The sequence below is a fragment of the Halteromyces radiatus genome, assembly GCF_025201355.1.
Source record: "Halteromyces radiatus strain CBS 162.75 chromosome Unknown BX664scaffold_8, whole genome shotgun sequence".
In the NCBI taxonomy this organism is placed as follows: domain Eukaryota; kingdom Fungi; phylum Mucoromycota; class Mucoromycetes; order Mucorales; family Cunninghamellaceae; genus Halteromyces; species Halteromyces radiatus.
In genome coordinates, this window is record NW_026251694.1 from 29,504 (window position 1) to 43,873 (window position 14,370).

A 14,370-nucleotide genomic window follows, 5' to 3' on the forward strand; every position below is an offset into this window, starting at 1 on the left:
AAAAATCAGAACACCGCTAACCGAATACGGAAAGCTGAAGAAAAAGGGTAATCTTTTATTATGTACAAAAATATAGGTGTCTATAAAAACATAACAGATATATTATATATAGAACATTCGATAAAAAAAAACAACTATCAAAAGAGAATCCATAGATCACAGGAACCGCACAGACCAAGTATATTTCCATTTTCCCCAGGTTCAACCATAAATTCCATTTTATCTGTACACGAGGAGTCATGATTCTGTTTTGTTTGATATATTGTATTCAATACCTGAAAAAAAAAGGATTTAAAAACCATACCACAAGCATTTTCAAATAAAAGAGTATTACCTCGTTTTTCACCACATATCCACAATGAGAGCAAAGTCCTTGGTCATACTGTTGAGCAAAATTTGGTTGCTGACACTTCATACATATGGATGTCTTTATTGATTCGTATTCTTCAATAACCATATCAAGTTCTTCTTGCTGTAATCTTTGGTATTCTTCGTATTGATCTTCTTCTTGTCTATTATTTTCAACTAATATAAATAAAGTTACAAAAAAAAAAACTTATCCCAATCCTTTTTTTTTTTTTTTTGGCATACTTTGTATACTTTCTTCAATCATAGCTTCAAGATCTGTATATATTTCAGTACCAGCTTGTTGTAGTTCTTGTTCATATTGTTGTCTAAACTGTTGCCATTCTTGTGCTATCACGTTATTCATCCACTAATATTTTATCAAAAAAAGTTAAATAAAAGTTTTATTCTTTTATAATATGTACTCCTTACGCTGTTATGTCGACGTTGGTCTATTTGTTCTTTTCGTGTCCCTTTTACTCTTTCAACACATTGAGATCTAAACTTTTCTCGCCATAGTTTTTGCCGTTGATTGGTTTCTAATTTTATAGAGCTGCGATTTGATGCCATGCCAGCAATAGAGAAAGAAGGAAAAACTGTGAAGTTTTTGAGAACACTTTCAATCAAAAGGGAACAAGATTCCAAGTCCGCAGCCATTTTTTTTTCAAAAGAAATTTTTGCTGTAAATTCTCTCTCACTTTTTGTCCACACTCTCTTTCAGTTTTATATAAACAGTAGAATAATGACTGTGTGTAAATTCTTTCTTGAAAACCGTTGTACTTATGGAAATAATTGTAAATTCGAACACATTAAACTATCATACAAGTAAGTTTTAAAATATTTCAATTTTATTACGTTACTCATATTATTATTATTCCTATTACTAGTGAAGCCTCCATTCGCAAAGATATCAAGGAAGAAAAACCTATTTGGGCATTATCTGTTTATGGTCCAGCTAAAGGTGAACCCAATTTGATCGTCGGTACAGACCGTAGTCCTGAAGAAGATCGATTAGCTTATTACAATAGTATGCGCTCAGTTGGCAATGATAGTCAATATGTAAGTTCCTAATATGATCAATATCTTTTACTGACTTCTTTTTTTTTTTTTTTTTATTATTATTATTAGTTACCAGGTTTCCAACAGATTAACAGAGATATGGATACACAACTTGCTGCTATTCAGGGGAATACATCAGGTGCTATTCAGCATTACAACAAGGAAAAGGAAAAATCACAAACAAGTGGTGGATTTGGAGCTACTGCGACTTTAAACCAACCATTTGCACCTTTTGTTGGAAATCAAGGCGGATTTGGTGCTTTTGGTCAATCCTCTGCTTTTGGAAGTAAAACAACAACAAGCAATACAACGTCTGCATTCGGTTCTGGTGGATCTGCTTTTGGTTCTAGTACTACAACACCATTTGGATCCACTTCTACGTTAGGTCAACCTGCATCAACGTCTGCATTTGGATCCACTTCTGCCTTTGGAAAACCCGCAGCAACAACCACTTCAGCATTTGGAACAACATCTGCCTTTGGTCAACCTACATCAGGAACTGCTTCTGCATTTGGTAAACCTTCTGCATTTGGTCAAGCATCAACGACTACACCAACAGCATCAGCATTTGGATCAGGTTCTGCTTTCGGTCAACCTACATCAGCATTTGGTCAGACGTCTAGTTTAGGTGGTGGATCAGCATTTGGACAAACATCTAGTCTAGGTAGTGGATCAGCATTTGGACAGACGTCTAGTTTAGGATCAGGTTCTGCTTTTGGACAAACATCTAGTTTAGGATCAGGTTCTGCTTTTGGTCAAACATCTAGTTTAGGATCAGGTTCTGCATTTGGACAGACATCTAGTTTAGGTGGTGGATCAGCCTTTGGACAAACATCTAGTTTAGGTGGTGGAACAGCGTTTGGACAAACGTCTAGTTTAGGCGGTGGATCAGCATTTGGACAAACATCTACATTAGGTACACCATCATCAACTTCAACAACAACTGCTAATGCTTTTGGACAACCCAGTACACCATCAACAACATCGTCTTCATCGGCTTTCGGTAATATGACATCACAAACTCCTTCGGCATTTGGATCATCTACCAGTCAAACAACATCATTTGGCGTATCGAATGACTCTGTGACAAAGGATGATATGCAAGCGTTTGCTGCACCAGTATTTGAATTTCAAGGCATACCGGAAACAGAACCTCCAATTGAAATACGATAGAATACCCTATTTAATCTCCAGTTTTTGCATCCTTTGTCTCATTCTACATCGTCATATTTATTATTGTTATTTTATATCTTTTTTTTTTTTGTTTGTTACATCGTCCTTTATATTTACACATCCATTTCCCTTCCGTTTATAATCATTTTATCAACTTCCTAGTCAAATAAAAACTGTATTTACTTAAGCAAGAACCATCTACTATTTACTAACGGTATCATGTATTGTCAATTCATAAAAAAAAAAAATGTTTCTCCAATGTGTATAGAAAACATTTCACGTTATACCTCAAAGACACATTTACAGCTGAATATAATCGTTGTTGTCAATGATGAAAAGAAGTTTATTACTATCATCATCATCGACTTGATTTATTAATAAACTTTTCTTTTTCCCTTCTTTAACTACGAATGACTCTTCAATTGAAAAATCACCAGAAGATTTGTTTGCAGATAGTCTTATTCATCCATCATCATGAGGACAAAAGTCAACATAACCAGACCATCATCGGCGTACTTCAATACTAAATATATAAATTTATTCCCAGGAAATAATAATACAAAATAAAATAAACTACAACTATATATTATATTTCTAAAACTATTCAAGAGCCTTCTTTTCAGAAGTAGAATCCACGGTCGTAGCAACGGCAGGTTCAGAAGATTTGGCTAACTTGGCAAGACGGAATTCTTCATCAATATCATCATAATGACGGAAGAGAATGTAGTAGAGGATACCACATGCAAAAGCACCACATGCAACACCGGTATATACCCACACCATATTAGGATCATGAGCTGCAGGAGAAATAGCGAGAGAGATCAATGCTGAGACACAGTTAGGCCATAATGATAATGCTGATACTACTGATTTCATCGATTTGGGAGCATGGGTGTAAGCGTATTCCATAGATGTAATAACGGCAAAGATCTATTAAGTAGTAAAAAAGTAATAATGATAATAAGAAATAAAAAAAATAGCTATGAGTATCATGATCACCATCATCCCATCTTTTATAACTTACTTCACTAAAGGCAATCAATACATAACAAGGAATTTGGATAAACACAGAGACATTGGAAGATTCACCAGTTTCAATAAAGAGAGGATCGATATAAATATAGTGTTGTACAACTGCAGCGTAAACCATAGCTATAGAACCAATGAAAAAGCCAAGTGTAATACGTTGTTGAGGGAAAATATTGATTTTCTTCCTACGCAAATAAGGATAGAGCACCAAGTCAACAAAGGGAACAAAAATCAATAAAGCTATAGGATCAAAGTTGTTCATAATATTGTTAGGTAAAGTGGATGGTTTAGCCATAACTGCAGCTTGACTGATAAGATTGTTGCTAAGATTGTTGTAGGTCACCCAATAGATGGACAAAGGCACGAAGATCTTGCATGCCATGATAGCTTGTTTGAGTTCATCCACAAATTGATCGTCCCACTGTTCCGCCTTTTCATTCATTTCCGCATCCCATTCCACTACACCTGGTAAGCCAGAATCTCTTTTAGCAAAGTCCATAAAATCCTTGCAAACCCTACGAGCTTCTCTGTTGCCAGGTAGATTCTTTTGTCGCCATGCTTGTCTGATAACACTAAAAGCCTTGAGAATAATAGATCCTGTTGGACGTGGTTTGTAATAGAATTTGCTACCAGCTATAAACACCGAGAGGCATAACACCAACATGATGGTAGGCAATAGATAAGCAGCCCAGAAATCTACATTTAATTCAAGTAAAGGACACACAACCCCACCGACAAGACCACCAATGTTGATAGCCCAATAGAACCTAGAAAAGAAAAGAAAAAAAAGAAAAGAAAAAAAAGAAAGAAAGAAAGAAAAAAAAAAGATTAAACAACGCAGCTACTAAAATATCCACGTGAGGGAAATCACCAACGTCCTGAGAAAAAAAAAAAAGGAGACCCTTTTTTTTTATCTGTGGACTTGAACCTTAATAAGTGAATGTTACTTACCAATTGTATAGACGTTGAATGGAAAGAGAGTAATCCACCACTACTTTTTCACCAGTTTTCAATTCTTTGATATAATCATGATCATATTTATATTGATCAGCACATAAAGGTGATACGATTCCTTTAATACCACCCGTACCAACTATACAATAAATCAAACATGAGACAAAAAAAAAAAAAAAGGAACTGAGATCTTTTTTTTTTTTTTTGATTTCACTTACAGCCAACCACTATCAAAGCAACAATATAACCAGGGAAACCAGCACCGGCTTCAATGGCAGATGGAATGGAAGTACAAGTAAGGATGACCCAACCAATGATATATACAATAGAAAAGATAATAATAGTATAGTAACGACCAACATATTGATCTGCAACAATGGCGCCAAGCATAGGAGTAAGGTAACAAAAGAAAGTAAAAAAGTTTTGTAAAGCAGTGGCTACTGATTGTCCTTTGTCTAATTTGCCTACAGTAGCATCATTAGGTCCAAACTGAAAAAAAAAAAGAGAGAGAGAAAGAAGAATTTGTCATTGATTCATTCAAATCATTTTTTTTATCTACTGGTTTTACCTGAACATAATTTTGGAAAGGAGCTGATCCACCATAATAAGAGAGTCTATTATGTATTAATAAAAGTGAAGATTTAGTATCCCATTTTAAGGATGATTGTGGAGATGATGGATGATAGAGTGATGATTACTATTGATGATGATCTTTTACCTTTCACTATTAATTGCGTATAAAATAAAAGAGTGAGTAAGATGGCTAATGAATACTGCATGCAAAAAAAATCATTACCAAAGTTCGGTCACCAAAATGAACCCTGCAGCAATTGGAACAGAATCAGCAACACGACGAAGTTCAACATTATCTACAGTAGAGTCTGAAGTAGGGTGATGTTCATGTGCAGTGATGATTTCTACACTGGCACGATCAAAGTCTGACCTGTCTCTTTTTTCGTCTGTCATGGATTGGCAAAAGAAAATAGAAAAAAAAAAAAAAGAGTCAATTTTCCTCTATATACAGAAATAAAAATGTTACAAAAAACTTTAATTGGTTTATTACTCTCACGGAGGTTTCCCAAGGTCGTCAATTATCTCTTGATTTGGATTATTATCTTTTCAAGTATAGAAAACAGAAAAAAAAAAATATAAATATACAAATCCATCAGATTGTCACCTTAAAAGTTCATCATCCAATTGATAATGTCATTCTCTTTTTGAATATATGGAAATCATATTCTTTTTTTTTTTTTTTCATCGTCATTTCTTTTTTTTTCTATACTCTGTCTTTCTGTTTCTTCTTTATACACATGTGGGAAAAAAAAAAAGATGTCTTCCATAACTAGTAAATTCTATACCAATTTTAGACCCAAGTATCATACCGCCTGATGATTTTCCTCAGCCTTTCTTTTACCTTCTATAGGAATATGAAGGTGATTCCATAGAGTGATTTCTAATAAAATGATATCATCCTAATTTTTTTATTCTTTATTGTATATGTCTGACATGCAAGAAAACAGGTACACTCTCATTCAATCATCCGATGTATCCATTTAGAAAGAAGAAGAAGAAGAAGAAGAAGAAAAAAAAAAGAAAGACATGGATGACACCATGACACTAGATGTTGGATGGTCGATGAATGATGATGATGAACATATTTTCGGTATTTTACAACTCGAGCTTATTGTCATTTCGGCGCAGTCTTTCTTAAATTGGTTGAAATTCCCTTTTTTTGATCCTTAAGGGTAATGGATGTTTTCATCGTCAAAGTCGCCCTTTTTATATTCATCAATTGTTATCGTTCATCATTAATCCATCATCTTTCACCATTGGACATTCGTCATACTGTATCATCATATCATTGCCCATCATCCGTCATCCATCATCATATTATGTCGTACATTTGATTCATCATCCGTAGTCCGTACTAGCAATGTCATCAGTTATTTTATTTTTGACCAATCAACTTCTTCTTATGTAACAAAAGAAAATAAAAAGGTCATTTGCCCATTGTGTAATTCCCATATGGTGATTGAAAACTCACTTCATCATTTCATACTGGAACTTTCAAGCATGCCTGTCATCATGATTCTACGGGAAAATCGCCTATATTTTGAAAAAAAAAAAAAAAAAAAAAAAAAAGGGATAAAGAGGAGGGTGAAAGAAAAAAAAAAGGTAACCGTAGTATATTAAGTCATTAAAAATATATCAATTGAAGATGATTGAACTATTTTAGCTTGAGTTCATCTTTTCTCTGTAGTATTAATTTTTTGATGTGTATGATTGGCTCAAAGTGTTATCACTGCATAATAGATTCCCAACTTGCGCGACTTCAAAAAATCAGGTCAATTTTTCTCTTTTCTTTTTTGTTTTCCTCTTCCTTGTTCACGTTTTCCTTTTTTTTTTTTTTTCCTCCACCATTAACTGAATACCCATTTCGAAGACAAATACAACAACCAAGAAACCGTTTAAAAATACAATGGATGATCTACTGTTTGGACATGAGTTGACGCGACACGAAACTTGTATCAATGTAAACCAAAAATACAACTACGGTAGCAAGTTACATGTTATTGAAAAACTAATTCATTAATATTTCTTTTTTGGAATAATGCATAACATCATCAAATACTATAGAATTACAACAAGAACAACACTGGAAAGGTGACGGTAGAAAGATGTCAAAGCGGAACTCATTGGTTAATAGATATGAATATCCTCAAACTTTTTCCACAAAATGCTTGTGATCGATTATTTTCCTTCAAGCCAATTTCTTTCTAGCGTACAACAACATTTTTTTTTCTCGACCATGTATATTTCATTATATGACCATCAACGTATTATGACGACAACTCTTTTGAGAATCACTCTCATATGACCCTACTCAATCTTATATATCACCTTCCGCTATCTTCGATTTTGACAATTCATAGACAGCGAGCCACTATTATCAACAACAATCCGCTGGATGATCTTCAATAATTTATCAAGAACAAACAAAATATGTGTGATAGTATATGGGGAAAATTACATCAAGGCCATAGCAATTTGGTGAAATATGGTCAGCAAGCTAGGTCATTTATTTTATCTTCGCGTAAGTATCATGTCATCAAAAAAAAAAAAAAAAAAATTCAGTAAATACTCACTTTTTTTTTTCGTTTCTTCTTTATCACCGGTTGATTTGGACAACATCAATCTATTTTCACGCTACCGGTTTCCAATAGCGAACGTACTGAATATCACGAACATCACAAACATCACAAATAACTTTGATCTCCGTCTGCTCTTATTCAATATGCAAAGAAATAATTAAGATTATTTTACAACTGAAGAAAGCGTGGTAACTTATTTCCGTGGTATTCTTCTTCTACATTTCAAGATTTATCACTGGTCAATATCTTCTTGTCCTGAACTATTCTATCTTTGGAAGGTAAGTAAAGCACAAGAAAGGAAAGGACTCTACATCATACTATATATATTCAGTGCATCTGCATTGTCTTGAAATCTTCCTTTTTTTTTTTTTAGTTACCTTATGAATCTGATTTTGCATCGCCACCTTCTGTTATCACCACTTTACTGTTTTTGGCACCAGGTCATTATCGTGTCTTCTTATACGCGCAATTCAACTAAAGAAATTCAGTTTGGTTTGTTGGTTCTTTGGAGCATATACTTTACGGTGATACCAATGCTTACACAGGGTATTATTCTGGAAACTTAAATGAATCTTTTGTGAACAAAAAGTGACGCGTATGCAAGCGTAATGGATCTTTAGTGATACTGACAGAGTACTCCTTTTTACTTTTGCGGGGGAACTATGCAATGCTCGTTGGATTCCACATGACTTATGATATTAAGGTAATAATAAATTAACAAGTGATACATTACTTTTAAATTATTCATTTTTTTTTTTTTTGGTATTTATATCAATCATTCTTTTCTTCTTCTGTCTTTTCTTCTTATCTCTCTCTCTTTTTTTTTCAACTTGTATTCTTCTTATTGGTTCTCTGATGTGGATCTCTACTGACTTTCCGATTATCTTTTACTTGACTCTTCTTTTGGTTGGTATCTCCTTTGTCCAGGCTGATAGCAAAGGTGTTGACGTTTCATCATTAACATCAACATCAGCATTCCAATGTGTAAAAGGTCAAGGTTATACTCGTGCTGGTGTTCGTGCGTATATTGAAGCTTGGGGTGGCAATCCAGGAGGAAAGGTGGATGCGAACCTTGTGCAAAACTACAACAACGCCATAGCAGCTGGACTTAGTGTGGATCTTTATATCTTTCCTTGTACAGGTCGGTCGACATGCAAATCACCTGCAACTCAAGCATCCGAAGCCATCGATGCGATGAACGCTAATCATATGCAGATTGGTACCATTTGGTTGGACGTGGAAGTGGATCCTCAATCGAACAACTGGCCTGATGTCACAACTAACCAGAATACTTTGACAGCCTTCAAAACCGCTCTGGATGATAGCAAGCTCAATTGGGGTGTATATTCATCACAATCACAATGGGAAACAGTCACCGGGTCAACAAATTGGGAACTTGATAGTTCAAAACCTCTTTGGTATGCTCATTATGACAACAATCCTAGCTTTAGTGACTTTACTGCCTTTGGCGGATGGACTGCACCAACAGCGAAACAATATGCAGGGGATGCTTCCCTATGTGGTGGTTCTTTTGATCTGAATTATTATAGTACATGATGAATACTATTATTCTATTCTTTTTTTTTTTTTTTTTTTTGGTAGTCTATTGAATCAATAAAAACTGATTTTTTTTTTTTTTTACTCCTTTTCTTTTTTTTTTTTTTTTTTGGTATCTACAGTATGATACATATTCTTTTTTTTATTTTTATTTCTTTGACGTTCTACAGAAGATTCATCTACTTGTGTAGTCATCCAAGACAATGGACGACAAAAAACACGTGCATTCATCCGATCAAGTACTTTGAGTTAATACTTGATCATGATATGATAAAGCATCGAAATAAATGTATGTCCATATGACGTGTGTGAAATCTTTAAAGTTTCTTTTTAATTAAGCATTATTATTCAGAATAGATGATAAGATGTAGAACAAAAAAGTCGATATTATACAAGTTGGGAAAGCATCGCCACAAAATTCTCAAAAAGTGGGTCCAATGTCAAATATTCACCCAAAAAAAAAAAAAAAAAAATACATCATTACCAAAATTGGCAATGGCCACAGCCCAGAAAATATTCATCATTGGGTTTAGTAAAAAACTTCATGCCAAGAATTTTTTTTTTTATTATTATATGGATATTTGAATGTTATTGATGCTGGTCATGGCTACAATAGAAGATGATGAATGAATGATAATGGTTTAAAGATGATGATTTCAATAGAACACGATGGTTACAGTATTGCCATTAGTATCATAGCCTAAAGCTCTATTCATTTTACATTTGCCTCTCTACATTTATGAAGCATGACTTCTGTTACTTTATTATTGGATTTACAATAATCATTGAACACGCCACATTTATGATAGGAATATATATATATGAATAATCAAAAGTGGGAATCAGATAATTGTTTATTGTAACAAGTGTAATAATGATAATAATAAAAAGTAAGAACCAAACGCTATCGCTAAATAATACTAGATCTAAATTTTCATGGTGGGCATAGTGAAGTAAATATAAGAGGATACAAATAGTTCCTTTTTTTTTCAAGAGGCTAACATGGGTTGACTTCTCTCCTTCTTCTTGATTGGTTCTTTAATCATATAGAAATGATCATGAGTAAGTTTGCATCTCTCTTTCCCTTTTTGCCCACTCTTTTTTTTTTTTTCTTACCAGGTTGGACAGTGCTTGGTATATGTGTTGGCACTTCAGGTAAAACAGGTTCAGTTTTGGGAAGTTCGGATTCAGGTACAGAGGGTAGATTGGCATCAAGCTGATAATAAAAAAAAAAAAAAAGGAGAGAAAAGAATGAGGCATAGTTCATTGATATTTCATAAGGTATATTCTTACCTCTTCCAATCGAAGTTGATCCAACTCTTTCATGATTTCTTCTTCATCTTCAGCCGTCAGTTGTTCACTGAGAATATCATCGATTTGCTATGAAATAAAGATAAAAAATAGTTAGAATAGAGATGATTTATAATAAATAGGTTTACGTTTTGGTAAGCAATAGAATCAGCAGTATCATCCATTAATCGTTCAACGTCTTCCAGAGACATTTCCTTGTGAATTTCTTTCAATACGTCATTGCCATTCTTGAGTCCTTCCAACACTTGTTTTTCTACTAATGCATATTCAATCGATTGAGTCTAAATGATATCACCAAAAAAAAAAAAAGTATAAGCATCCCTTCCATTCTATAAGTTTTTTTATTTTTATTCTTTTACCAGTTCTTCCAAATTCAAAAGTTGTTGTTCAGTTTTTTCAAGTAGTTGTTCTTGATATTTCTTTTTCTTTAAAGCAAGTAATGCCTTTTTCTTGTTCCCTTGATTCAAAGAGACTTTGGCAGCTTGTATTTCCTTTTCAATCACAAGATTCACCTGTAAAACAAAAGAGAGAGATATGAGTCATTTTCAATTTAAAATTAAAAGGGTTAAAGATTTACCTTCTTTTGATATTGTTTTAATTTATCCCTTTGTATCTTCAAATTCAAGATGGCTTGATCCTGGGAAGTAATCTTGTTCTTGGAAGCACCTGCACCCATTGGATAAAAAGGAAACACTAAAGACAATTAATATGGAAGGAAAAGGGAATGAGAAAATATGAAAAAGACAGAGTGAAGGAGAGAAGAAAAGTAAAATATTGAAATGCCGCAGGCAAGCGTTAGGTTTGTATGAAAAGAGTTTATTGAAAGATTATGTGTTGTTTTTTTATTAAAACTAATAAAAAGAAACTAGGATGCATCTACCAAACTGAATCGAGTTGCTGATCGATCAAATAAACTTGATTTGAGATCCAAATCCACCAAGAAGGGATGTTGAGGAGCTACTTCACGTAATTGACTATCATTGATAAAAAAAAAAATTGAAGCTTCAGTTAGAAAAAAAAAAAAAAAAGGTACTAAAACAAGAATAAATATTCCTTACTTGATATATCTGGTTGTTGTATCTTGTGTCTTGGCCATCAAATTTGAGCATGTTATCATATTTACCAAAGTTTCAGGATCATCACTGTTCTATAATCATATATAATACCACCATGTTATAATTAATATCACAAAAAATCCATTATTTTCTCTTACCTTGTTTAAAGCTTCAAGTAAAAGACTTTCAGCTTCAGGATATCTTCCCATTGCAAGGTTAGCTGTAGCTTGACCATTCAATACTCGAACTGTTTGACCTGTACTGGATTGTCCAAATTCTTCAAAGATATAGAATGCTTCTTGATATTTTTCACCACCCTAATCAACATAAAGTATGATTAGATATATATATTATAATTTGGAAATAAACTTACCACTCGTAAACCAACCCAGGCTTCCATCATTTGTAATAACAAAGCATCTTCAGCCCAAGATTTGGCATGATTGACTTCACTACGAGCCAAATCTAATCGATCTATTTGTAAATATATTTGAACAGCCAAGGCCACACTATAATAACGTATTTAGTATTCTAAATGTTAAGTAATAATTCATATCTCTCCTTTTTTTTTTTTTTTTTTTAGATTTACCATTCCAATTTCTTTGTGCGAACATGCAATACTTGAAGTGCATCATCGTATTTTCCAGCATTGACAAGAAGCGTGGCGATAACAACTTGAACAACAGGATGGACACGATGAGAACCTTCTTCAAAGAATTGTTTAGCTTGTTGGACGAGGTCATCAGTGGGTAGTGCCTTTGATTTTTGTTGCAAGTAAAGGGACAATAGACGAACAGCTTTCAAACCAGCATCTGCATCAGTATCTTGAATGTCAGAAAGAACTAGATTGTATTTGCCTTGAGCCACATAGGAACGATATAAATAAATTTGAGCTTCTAATTTGGCATCAGGTGAGTGAAGATTACGAGTTGAAGTGACTTCATTGATCAAAGCTTGATAATTGCCAAGAGCAAATAGATTGCGAATACCGAATAAAACTGATTCTTCGTCCATGATAATATACGTGTCGTCAAGATGGAAAAAAAAAAAATTGAAAAGAAAAAGGGAAATACTTTAGAAAAGGTGGTTGGCCAACCAATACTTTTTGTTCTTCCCCCCGCAGTCTCGAATTGGACTCGATATTTCAACAGCCGCTCATCAGTTTTTTTTTTTGAATTCTTTACCTTTTTCCTTTTGTATTCTTATTTTCTATATATATATATACATGCCAAAATCACCTTACTTTAAACAATCTACCACCACCAAAATCAAAGTAAACAACAATGATCCTTTGAAGAAAACTATACCTGATTATCTCGACTATGACCTACGTGTTTTATTTATTGGTATCAATCCTGGTATTACTAGTGCAGCAAGAGGTCACCATTTTGCAGGACCTACCAACCATTTTTGGCCTTGTCTTTCTGAAAGTGGTAAAAAAAAATACGTAACTATTCTTACAATCTATTTTAAATATATATATATATATATATATATTGTAGGTCTAGTGGACAGAGTATTGACATGTAAAGACGATGTTACAATGACTGCAGAATTCAATTTGGGAATCACCAACTTATCAGCACGTACAACAAGAAGAGCTTCAGATTTGACACTAGCAGAACAACGCGAAAATGCACCATTACTCACAGAAAAAATAAGTAAATATCGACCTAGAGTGGCCTGTTTTGTTGGAAAAGGAATATATGAAATCTATCTAGGGAAAACAAAAGGTATTAAGATGGGATTACAACCAAATACAATTCCTTGGTCCAATGGAAAAGGTGCTACCAAATTATTTGTTATGCCAAGTACAAGTGGGATTGTGTCTGCTTATCAAAAAAAGGACAAACTCGAGTAAGTTATTTAATTTATTTAAAATTCAAAAACTGATCATCTATTTTATATGATAGATTCTTTCAACAATTATGTATATTAGTGAATCAAGAAAATTAGATTTTAAAATTTGTGTATATAATAGATGTGTCTGCATTGCCCAGTCTCGCGAATGATGATTGGAGGCGGGTTGTGAATATTATTAGAAAAAAAAAAAGAATAAATGTAAATTTTTTGAAGAGCCACTTGGTTGTTTTTTTTTTTTTTTTTCCTTTTTTTTTTTTTTTTTTTTTTTGTGTCTGTTACTCTTTTATACCAACATGTCGTTTGAAGCTAGATTATGTAGGGAAATTATTGAAGAAGAATTTGGTATCTTTCCATCGGTAAGTAAACTTCTTAATCTAATATTAGATGGATATTGACATCTTTTTTTTTTCACTTATTTGCAGCAAGTAGCACACCAGGTACTTTTGAAAGGACGGCTTTCTTTAGGCGACATTATACGATTTACAAAGTTAACCCAACGACAAGTCCGTGAATCTTTGGTCATTTTGATTCAACATGGTTTATGCTATTTTACTGAACCTGTTCAAAGTTTGACTGTACGCGATCCAACTTTTTACCAAATGGACTCAACTAAAATCATGTTACGACTACGAATGGGATCCATTTTACGATTGACACAAGATCATTTTGGCAATGAGGTAAATACATATAATCGTTTACAGTTTGAGATTTAATCCTTCTTTGTTCGTAGGGAACTGAAATCTGTAAACAACTTTTTCTCCATGGGCGTTTGACATTAACTGCGATGAAAGAAGAATTAGATTGTGATCTTGATAGTAAGTATAATATGACATATATCGTGTATCATGTTTATTGAACTCTCTCTTCTTTTT

At 33.5% G+C, this 14,370-nt stretch overlaps 7 protein-coding genes across 7 annotated transcripts; 3 read left to right on the forward strand and 4 right to left on the reverse strand.

The window, feature by feature from the left end:
* Positions 1-939, reverse strand: BX664DRAFT_340036 (uncharacterized protein). The gene is made up of 4 exons (XM_051546742.1): positions 778-939; positions 592-715; positions 335-525; positions 1-275 (listed from the first exon to the last, which is right to left on the reverse strand). The coding sequence occupies exons 1-4, from the start codon at positions 913-915 to the stop codon at positions 138-140; spliced, it is 591 nt and encodes a 196-aa protein (XP_051396828.1). The 5' UTR covers positions 916-939; the 3' UTR covers positions 1-137.
* Positions 940-1,055: 116 nt separating this feature from the next.
* BX664DRAFT_340038 (uncharacterized protein) lies at positions 1,056-2,674 on the forward strand. Its single transcript, XM_051546743.1, has 4 exons — positions 1,056-1,170; positions 1,233-1,404; positions 1,474-2,284; positions 2,321-2,674. The coding sequence occupies exons 1-4, from the start codon at positions 1,088-1,090 to the stop codon at positions 2,575-2,577; spliced, it is 1,323 nt and encodes a 440-aa protein (XP_051396829.1). The 5' UTR covers positions 1,056-1,087; the 3' UTR covers positions 2,578-2,674.
* Positions 2,675-3,177: 503 nt separating this feature from the next.
* On the reverse strand, positions 3,178-4,950 carry BX664DRAFT_268614 (POT family-domain-containing protein; the record flags this gene model as incomplete). The annotated part of the gene is made up of 4 exons (XM_051541006.1): positions 3,178-3,507; positions 3,602-4,373; positions 4,558-4,699; positions 4,779-4,950. The coding sequence occupies 4 exons, from the start codon at positions 4,948-4,950 to the stop codon at positions 3,178-3,180; spliced, it is 1,416 nt and encodes a 471-aa protein (XP_051396830.1).
* A 3,515-nt stretch (positions 4,951-8,465) lies between these two features.
* Positions 8,466-9,295, forward strand: BX664DRAFT_340045 (glycoside hydrolase family 25 protein). Its single transcript, XM_051546744.1, has one exon. The coding sequence runs from the start codon at positions 8,568-8,570 to the stop codon at positions 9,267-9,269; it is 702 nt and encodes a 233-aa protein (XP_051396831.1). The 5' UTR covers positions 8,466-8,567; the 3' UTR covers positions 9,270-9,295.
* Positions 9,296-10,101: 806 nt separating this feature from the next.
* On the reverse strand, positions 10,102-11,329 carry BX664DRAFT_340048 (Snf7-domain-containing protein). The gene is made up of 6 exons (XM_051546745.1): positions 11,158-11,329; positions 10,940-11,092; positions 10,709-10,861; positions 10,563-10,649; positions 10,386-10,485; positions 10,102-10,305 (listed from the first exon to the last, which is right to left on the reverse strand). The coding sequence occupies exons 1-6, from the start codon at positions 11,254-11,256 to the stop codon at positions 10,259-10,261; spliced, it is 639 nt and encodes a 212-aa protein (XP_051396832.1). The 5' UTR covers positions 11,257-11,329; the 3' UTR covers positions 10,102-10,258.
* Positions 11,330-11,362: 33 nt separating this feature from the next.
* Positions 11,363-12,686, reverse strand: BX664DRAFT_340050 (coatomer epsilon subunit-domain-containing protein). The gene is made up of 5 exons (XM_051546746.1): positions 12,225-12,686; positions 12,009-12,144; positions 11,794-11,952; positions 11,639-11,727; positions 11,363-11,554 (listed from the first exon to the last, which is right to left on the reverse strand). The coding sequence occupies exons 1-5, from the start codon at positions 12,647-12,649 to the stop codon at positions 11,446-11,448; spliced, it is 918 nt and encodes a 305-aa protein (XP_051396833.1). The 5' UTR covers positions 12,650-12,686; the 3' UTR covers positions 11,363-11,445.
* Positions 12,687-12,834: 148 nt separating this feature from the next.
* Positions 12,835-13,741, forward strand: BX664DRAFT_301905 (uracil-DNA glycosylase-like protein). Its single transcript, XM_051542406.1, has 3 exons — positions 12,835-13,068; positions 13,138-13,492; positions 13,549-13,741. Exons 1-3 carry the CDS (start codon positions 12,861-12,863, stop codon positions 13,589-13,591), a joined length of 606 nt encoding a protein of 201 aa, XP_051396834.1. The 5' UTR covers positions 12,835-12,860; the 3' UTR covers positions 13,592-13,741.
* The last annotated feature ends 629 nt before the right edge of the window (positions 13,742-14,370 follow it).

Coding starts and splice junctions, on each gene's coding strand:
- BX664DRAFT_340038 (XM_051546743.1), top strand. CDS start 1,088: ATGACTGTGTGTAAATTCTTTCTTGAAAACCGTTGTACTTATGGAAAT. Junction 1,405..1,473: donor TTGGCAATGATAGTCAATAT/GTAAGTTCCTAA, acceptor TATTATTATTAG/TTACCAGGTTTCCAACAGAT. Junction 2,285..2,320: donor TGGACAAACGTCTAGTTTAG/GCGGTGGATCAG, acceptor CATCTACATTAG/GTACACCATCATCAACTTCA.
- BX664DRAFT_340036 (XM_051546742.1), bottom strand. CDS start 915: ATGGCATCAAATCGCAGCTCTATAAAATTAGAAACCAATCAACGGCAA. Junction 526..591: donor GATTGAAGAAAGTATACAAA/GTATGCCAAAAA, acceptor TATTTATATTAG/TTGAAAATAATAGACAAGAA. Junction 276..334: donor GATATGTGGTGAAAAACGAG/GTAATACTCTTT, acceptor TTTTTTTTTCAG/GTATTGAATACAATATATCA.
- BX664DRAFT_301905 (XM_051542406.1), top strand. CDS start 12,861: ATGCCAAAATCACCTTACTTTAAACAATCTACCACCACCAAAATCAAA. Junction 13,069..13,137: donor GCCTTGTCTTTCTGAAAGTG/GTAAAAAAAAAT, acceptor TATATATTGTAG/GTCTAGTGGACAGAGTATTG. Junction 13,493..13,548: donor CAAAAAAAGGACAAACTCGA/GTAAGTTATTTA, acceptor TTTATATGATAG/ATTCTTTCAACAATTATGTA.
- BX664DRAFT_340050 (XM_051546746.1), bottom strand. CDS start 12,649: ATGGACGAAGAATCAGTTTTATTCGGTATTCGCAATCTATTTGCTCTT. Junction 11,953..12,008: donor CCTGGGTTGGTTTACGAGTG/GTAAGTTTATTT, acceptor TATGTTGATTAG/GGTGGTGAAAAATATCAAGA. Junction 11,728..11,793: donor TACTTGAAGCTTTAAACAAG/GTAAGAGAAAAT, acceptor ATATGATTATAG/AACAGTGATGATCCTGAAAC.
- BX664DRAFT_340048 (XM_051546745.1), bottom strand. CDS start 11,256: ATGGGTGCAGGTGCTTCCAAGAACAAGATTACTTCCCAGGATCAAGCC. Junction 10,650..10,708: donor ATTCTATTGCTTACCAAAAC/GTAAACCTATTT, acceptor TTTATTTCATAG/CAAATCGATGATATTCTCAG. Junction 10,486..10,562: donor ATCAACTTCGATTGGAAGAG/GTAAGAATATAC, acceptor TTTTATTATCAG/CTTGATGCCAATCTACCCTC.
- BX664DRAFT_340045 (XM_051546744.1), top strand. CDS start 8,568: ATGTGGATCTCTACTGACTTTCCGATTATCTTTTACTTGACTCTTCTT.